General features: G+C 26.3%; 1 protein-coding gene across 1 annotated transcript; it reads right to left on the reverse strand.

Annotated features, from left to right (window-relative positions):
- Positions 1-5,351: 5,351 nt before the first annotated feature.
- Positions 5,352-7,107, reverse strand: LOC104594675 (exopolygalacturonase-like). Its single transcript, XM_088895876.1, has 4 exons — positions 6,939-7,107; positions 6,528-6,839; positions 5,907-6,419; positions 5,352-5,807 (listed from the first exon to the last, which is right to left on the reverse strand). Exons 1-4 carry the CDS (start codon positions 7,056-7,058, stop codon positions 5,556-5,558), a joined length of 1,197 nt encoding a protein of 398 aa, XP_088752002.1. The 5' UTR covers positions 7,059-7,107; the 3' UTR covers positions 5,352-5,555.
- Positions 7,108-7,731: the final 624 nt, after the last annotated feature.

The following is a 7,731-nucleotide window of genomic DNA, read 5'->3' on the forward strand; positions in this document are numbered from 1 at the left end:
TGAACCAAAGCCAACATAAAATACTAGAAAACCGACCAAATTGGGTTGAGTTAATCAGGTTGGTCGGTTCATCAGCTTGATAAATAAACCTAACTGGAATTAATTATTGTTATTTTGTATTATTAACAATTTATTAAAAGTAGTATATAAAATATGAATAATTATTAATATTTAAAAAGTTGAAAATATAAAACAATTGTACACTCTTAAGTGTTTCTATTAGGGTCATTTAGTAGAACACACCTTGTAGTTTTACATATTTATCTAAACCTACCTTATAGTTTTCATTTTACTAAAACATCCCATATATTTTACAACTTATTTACTTAATCAACCTTTCATTAAGGAGTGTTTGTTTTTAGGCCCATATTTTTATTCCAAAAATACCCTTAATACTTATTTTGTATAGAAAACAAAATTGACCAAATATAGCCAATAGAGTGGTTGCTTATGTCTTATTAAGGGAAAAAATGACATTTTATTTTTATTTACTTTTGATTAAATTTATTTAAATGAACATTAAGGTCAACATTGTCATTTTCCACTATCATCTAATGGAAGATTGAATAAATCCATTGCAAATTATAAGTGGTGTTTCAGTAAAATGCTAATTATAGGGTAGATTTTAATAAATCCATGAAAATATAAGGGTATTTTAGTAAATGACCCTTTTTATGATTTAGCTTTTGCTTAATAAATCCCATGCATCACACGGTCCCCGCTAGTATATATTAAAACAAGGAAGTCTAGAAAATTTTCCATTTTTTTTAATTTTTTATTTTTTTAATTCCATGTCATTTTTGAAACAACCAATGAGATGTACTTTCCCAATAACCTAAATAATTTCTTCTCCTAAACTACCTCTCCCACTATCCCCCACTTTCTCCAAAATTATCTCTAATTCTTATTTATCCCCTCTCCTACTTTTTATCTATATCTATCTAAAGAAAGTTTGGATTAGAATTTTAAGAATTATTTAAATATTCTAACAAAATTATATAATAACTTTAAAATATTTATTAAAAACACAAAATAATAATTTTATACTTTAACAAAATATAACACGAAATTATGTATTAACAATCTAAATTATGATTTTATTCTAGATTATCAGTTTAAATGTTTTTCAAATAATTAATAATTTGTAATAGATTTAAATAAATAAAATTCAAATAAAAAATAAAAAAATTATAGATTATTTAAATATTCAAATAATGAAATATTTATCATAAGTAGATTTTAAATAGTTAAAATAACAAAATCATGTAATAAATTTAAAAAAATTATTCAAGTTAGAAAAATAATTATAACATAAAAGTGAAAATAATAATAATTTAATATATTACAAAGTTAATAATGAAACTATGTAATGATAGTATAAATTATGATTTTATGGATAATTAATTTTAAAAAAATTCTAAAAATTAGAAAATGTAATTAAAACATAATATTGAATTTAACAATAATTTAATATTTTTACATAATATTGTAAATAACTAATTTCACTTACATCAAGTAATAATTCGAGAAAATAACTTTCAAAAGACTAATATTTATGAATTATAATTTTAAACTCTTAATCTATATTTATTATATAATTATATATATTAAAATTAATATTTATTGCATTTCAGTAATTATTTAATGCTTTTTGTGATAAATATATTTTCAATGATTATGTATAAATTTATTTATTTTTATTATTTAACAGAAAACTTTAAATAATTATTGGAGATTAAACTACTATTATTGATTTTTTTAAAATTTAATTTGTTATACTTATTGTATTTTTGTTATAACTAATTGATTAATATTTATTAGAGATTAAACTATTATTTGAGATTATAATATTTATTGTCTAAGTTAATATATTTTTAGTACTTATTGTATTTTTTCATTACCAATATATTTTCAATAATTATGTATTTTCTTTATAAATTTGCAATAATTATTGGAGATTAAACTATTGTTATTTATCCGAGATGAGACTATTAATTTAGCTGAATTTATGAGTGTTCATGAGTTTGTTCGGTTCGGTCGTAGGCTATTTGGCCAACCAAATTGACCTAGTCAGGTTGGTCAATTTCATCGATGAATATACCTAACTGAAATTAATTATTGTTATTTTTGTATCATAAAAAAATTATTAAATATAGTATATAAAATATGAATAATTATTAATTATTTAAAAAATTGAAAATATAAAACAATTGTATAATCTTATGTGTTTCTATTAGGGTCATTTAATAGAACATACCTTATAGTTTTACATATTTAGTTAAACCTACCTTATAGTTTTCATTTTACTAAAACATCTCATATATTTTACAACTTATTTACTTAATCAAACTTTCATTAATTAGCGGGAACTTGTGCAATGCACGGGCTTTGTTAAGTGAAAGCTAAACAATAGAAATGCATAAGAATATATAATTATTTTACATTTAAAATTTTTAATAACCAATTTAATAGAACTCCAATCGAGTTGGTTGGGTTTCTAGTATTTCCTATTGGTTTTGGTTAAACAACTTTCCAACCCGATCATTTTAGGTCAGTTTTGGTTTAGCCATTTATAAGGCGACCCAACCATATATATATATATATATATATATATATATATATATATATATTAATATTTTATATTTTAAATATGATTTTTTAATACTGGAAAGTGGGAAAATTCCCATATTTCTTAGTCTAAAATATTTTATATCATAAATTTAATTCTTTTTTAATTTATTTTTAACAATACCACTACAATTTATTAAATTTAAATTCAATTTTTAAGCTTAAATATTTTGAACAAACAAACGAAATCAAAAATAGACCCAAACCGATACATCCCGAGTTGATGGGTTTTAACTAATGGTTAGTTAGTTATGGGTGACAAACTCTCGACCTTACCAAGTTGATTTGATAGGCAAAACTACCTACAATCAAACTGAACCAATCTTTGAACACTCATAATTTTAGCTAAATTAATAGTTTAATCTCCAATAATCATTGAAAATTTATAGCAAAAATACACAATTATTGAAAATAAATTTACACTGAAAATACAATAATTACAAAAATGCAATAAATACTAAAAATATATTAAATTAGTTAATAAATATTGTAATTTCAAATAATAGTTTAATGTCTAATAAATATTATTAAATAAATTATAAAAAGTACATAATACAAAAAACAAATTTATAACAAAAAACAATAAATTAAATTTCAAAAGTTAAATAATAGTTGTTTAATCTCCAATAATTATTAACAATTTTCTATTAAGTAATAAAATAAAATAGATTTATTAATAATTATTGAAAATATATTTATCAAAAAATAAAATAAATATTAATTTTAGTACATTTAAATATATAACAAATATACACTATTATCACAAAATTAGTACTAATAAATATTAACTTTTTGAAAGTTACTTTCTATAATTATTAATTAGTATGAGTGAAATTAGTTATTTACAATATTATTTAGTTATTTAAATAACATTCTTATTTAATTTTTTAAAATATTAATTATTCATTGAATTTAATAATCTGTAAAATTATAATTAGTACTATTTGTACACATAATTCGTTATTATTTTTGTCAAATATTAAATTATTACTAATATGAATATTATGAAATGTGTTGTAATTATTTTTGCACTTTTAAGAAATTTTTTAAATTTATTACATGATTTCGTTATTCTACCTATTTAAAATTCAGTCTTGTTAAATATTTCATAATTTAAATATTTAAGTAATACAAAAAATATTAAAAAATTTTCATTATTTGAATTTTATGTATTTTAAAGTTATTATGTAATATTAAATATTTTTTTATACAATTATTTAGCTACTTTTAATGTTTTGTTATTTAGGATATTTAGTTATTAAAATATTTAAATTATATTTTATTTTTTAAAGTTAAATTTGTATTATTTGAATAACATTTAAATTGAATAATTCATAAAATTATAATTTCTATGGTTACTACATAATTTATATGATTAATTTATTGATTAATAATAATTTGTATTATTTGAATAACATTTAAATTGAACAACTAACACTCCTCTATCATAACCCAAGTTAAAACAAACGAGAAGCACACTTCAACATATACAAAAGTGGGTAAAATAATTACAACTCTATGACCCAAAAAAAATGGTTCATCATTCTGAATTTGTGTCTTCACAAAGTAGTCTTGAAAGTTGATTTTGACTTTTTGAAACATAGAAGAAGGAAGAGGATGACTACTCCAGGAACTCGTATAATCTCCTTGCTGATAGGAGGCAATGATCATTCTTTCTACATTCCACACTCATCTCCTTGCTTAACTTTTGACAATAGCACAAAGTATTCCTTGTTATATCGAGGTGGGTTTTTTATTAGGAAAAAGATGGTTGAAGCTAATAGATAATTTGGGGGATAGAAATCATGCCATGCCAGTTGAGATTGTTCTTTCTTGCTAGAAATTCTTAACCAATTGGTTCTAAAGGTTGTTTGAATACGAGGTAGCTGTTTATCGGACATGGCCACAATTGTTATTATTTCTAGAAAACTTGTTGTCATCATGAATAGCAAATAAAGGCTTCAAATAGTGAATTGGATATATTTTTCTTGTGAATAGAACAATATCCTAAAAGAAGATGCGTTTTTGAAATTATAGACAAAGAAAGTGGATGACTGTCAACTCTATGTGTTTTGATAATAATAAGCTCATTGAGAACCTTATGAATTTGCTAAATTAAATGTGCAACTGTATCCATTAAGTTAAGAATGATTAACAAATGCTAAGAGAAGTAAAGCATGAATAGAGATTTGGGTAGTGTCAATCATTGTGAATCATTCTAATGAAGATGATAATTCAAAAGATAAATCAAGAAGGACGTTTACTACCAAGGAGAAGCCTATTAAGAAGCATTGTATTATTCCTATGTAGAGCCATATCATGTTTGTGAGTGTAGAGTGAGTGGTTTGCTAGCTATGTTCTTTAAGTAAGAAATTGAAGTCATGTTGTAAAATTAACGATAAGACCTATAAGATTATCCATTATAACAATCTTGCCAGCACCTAGGAAGTGCAATTGGTTATATACCCTTTGTTGGCACCTTCCTCTTAGGTTAGGCTACTTGGGGCAACAGTAAGACCAATTTTGGGTGTGTTAGACTACACTTTGATATCTCACTAAATGAATTTGATGATCTTAATAAATACTTGGAGAACCTTAATGAACTTTGTTAAGGCCCTAGGAATTTCTTTCCCTTATCAAGCTCAAGTTTTAATGAGATCCAAGTTATTAGATGATTGTGCCAACTACCAATTAGAAGGATCCCTTGATTAAAGGAAGTAAAATTAATTTAAAGCCTTGGAGATATCCTATATTAGATGTAGGGATGGGAACAATGCAAATTTAGGGAGGGTTTTGTAAATTGTAAACCCACATCTAATTTTGTGTTACATATAAGTTCTAAAATAGCAAAATAGCATTGCACACACATCAAAATTTGAATTATTTAATTAAAACATGTAGAAAATACATAAATTATTAAATATCCTTCACGCAGTTGTTCCTGCATTGGGTGGAACGCAAATAGGTGGAACCTGATGGCCAGTAAAAGTGGGCTTGACATTTAAACACGTAGAATTTCCGGGTCCTAGTGGTCCATTATAAACCAAGTTGATTTCTCCAATCTCCACATTCTCACAAGGCACAGCTGGACTGCATGAAATTATTACACATTCTTGTGTTGCCGAAGTGCCATGAATGTTTTCAAATTTAACTCCACTCACCTTAACACGTGATGGTTGCTGCAAAGAAGAAAACAGGAAAAAAATATATCATTAAACCCACTAAATCTTTATGTTGTACTAAATTTCCCTTAATACTAAGTAAAAAAAATTGCTTACCTTGTCACAGATTGCGTGTGGACAGTAGTTTTGGTCTAAGATAATTGGATTAGAGACATTGTTCATAACTATACCAATAAAAGAGATATCGGAAGCACTTCCAGGCTTAGAGTTGGGCCATGTTTTAATCCTCACACCATTAGCTGTATTTGTCAAAGTGCAATCACTTACATGCACTCCAACCACTGGTTCTTCATTGTCATATTTGCCTAAACTTCCAATGCTAATGCCATGCCCTGGTCCACATGTTACCTTGCTGACAGTTAAATCTTTAGTACCATCACCAGCTGAGACACAATCATCACCTGTTCCAATTGTAGTATCCAAAATTTTCACTCCAGTTGATCTTCCAACATGGATGCCATCAGTGTTAAGACTGTTCTCTGGTGCTGTGACGGTGACATGTTGGAAAGTCACATTGTTTCCACCAAATAGAAAAAGGTTAAACATCTTGCTATTCAATGAGGTTATGTCATGGATGACACCATTGGTGATAAAGTTGAATCTTACGTTCTGTTAATTGTACCAAAACAAAAGTTTAATAAATTTTAATGTCATATCATTAATAGTAAGCAAAATAGAGTTTGGATTAATTGTACTTAATTCATCGAAAAAACTCACTGTTGGCAGTAGCCGACAAGTGTCAAAATGTAGGCTACAATCGTTCGCTTTCCAAGCCTGTTGTCCTTGGCCATCAAAGGTTCCACCTCCAAACACTGTGAGGCCAGTGATGGTTTCAAAAACAACCCAGGCATCGGATTTAAAGGCAGATGGATCGGCTGGAGCCTGTACCACCCCTTCAATCCGAAAGTTTATTTGTCCTTTGCAGGGTCCTAGAAACTTCACTTCATTCAATGTATACGTCCCTTTTGGAATAATAACTTGAGCTGTCCCTGTTGCTGCGCATGCATCTTTCCAAGCGTTCAACAGAGCCTTGAGTGTGTTTGTGTTTATACATACAAAACAAAACTTATAATGAATTTGGCATTCTACATATTGAGTAAATATCATGAAAGTCTATCAAACTCTAACCTGTGTGATGTCTGCACCGGCTGCTCCACCATAGTTTGTCACGTCAAAATCTTGGGCCTCTGCAACACACAACAAAAAGAACAATAGAAATACGATTTGAAGATTCAATTTGGAACCCATTTTCTATTCTTGCCCTTCTACTTTCTTCTTCCTCTTAGGATCTATTCTCAATTGGTGCTAGAGTTTAAATGTTGATTATATATATAATAGAAGGTGTTCATGGTTTTCCACTTTATCAAAGTTACAAAGGCCAAAAACCTTGCAAAGCCAACCACATGTCAATAGGCTAGGTTACCAATAACAAAAACTTTTCCTAAATATAGATCCAGATCTACAACTCATCTATTTTCCCTCTCATTTTCCTCGTTCTTCCCCTATTAAGGAGAGACCCATGTTTATGAGCACCTGACCCTACATGTTAAAATAGACATTTCCCTTCTTTTGACCTACCCTCTCTCATTTTCTCTCCCCTACCACCCCAGCTAAGTCATCTTGCCTTTTGTATTATTTAATTAAATAAAATATGTTTTACTAACTTTTGTGTTCATCCAAACAAATAATACATATTTATGATTAACAATTCCAACTAAAAAATAAAAGAAATAATATTTCAAATTAGCATTTTATAACTATATGAAATAAATAATCTATCAAATTCAAATTTACATCAAATGGTGATTTTAATCATAAGAAATTTATACAAATAAAATATTAATAAGAGAATAACTATCTTAACACTTCAAATTTATAAATTTGTGCATGATATATATCTTACAATTTTTATATATTTGTA

This window comes from Nelumbo nucifera, chromosome 1 (genome assembly GCF_055504915.1).
Source record: "Nelumbo nucifera cultivar China Antique chromosome 1, China Antique-T2T, whole genome shotgun sequence".
Taxonomy (NCBI): Eukaryota; Viridiplantae; Streptophyta; class Magnoliopsida; order Proteales; family Nelumbonaceae; genus Nelumbo; species Nelumbo nucifera.

Bases quoted from the DNA above. Each gene is read 5' to 3' on its own strand.
- LOC104594675 (XM_088895876.1), bottom strand. From the start codon at position 7,058: ATGGGTTCCAAATTGAATCTTCAAATCGTATTTCTATTGTTCTTTTTG. The intron at 6,840-6,938 runs GTTAGAGTTTGA...AACACACTCAAG, and splicing joins CCGGTGCAGACATCACACAG to GCTCTGTTGAACGCTTGGAA. The intron at 6,420-6,527 runs GTGAGTTTTTTC...TACAATTAACAG, and splicing joins CTTGTCGGCTACTGCCAACA to AACGTAAGATTCAACTTTAT.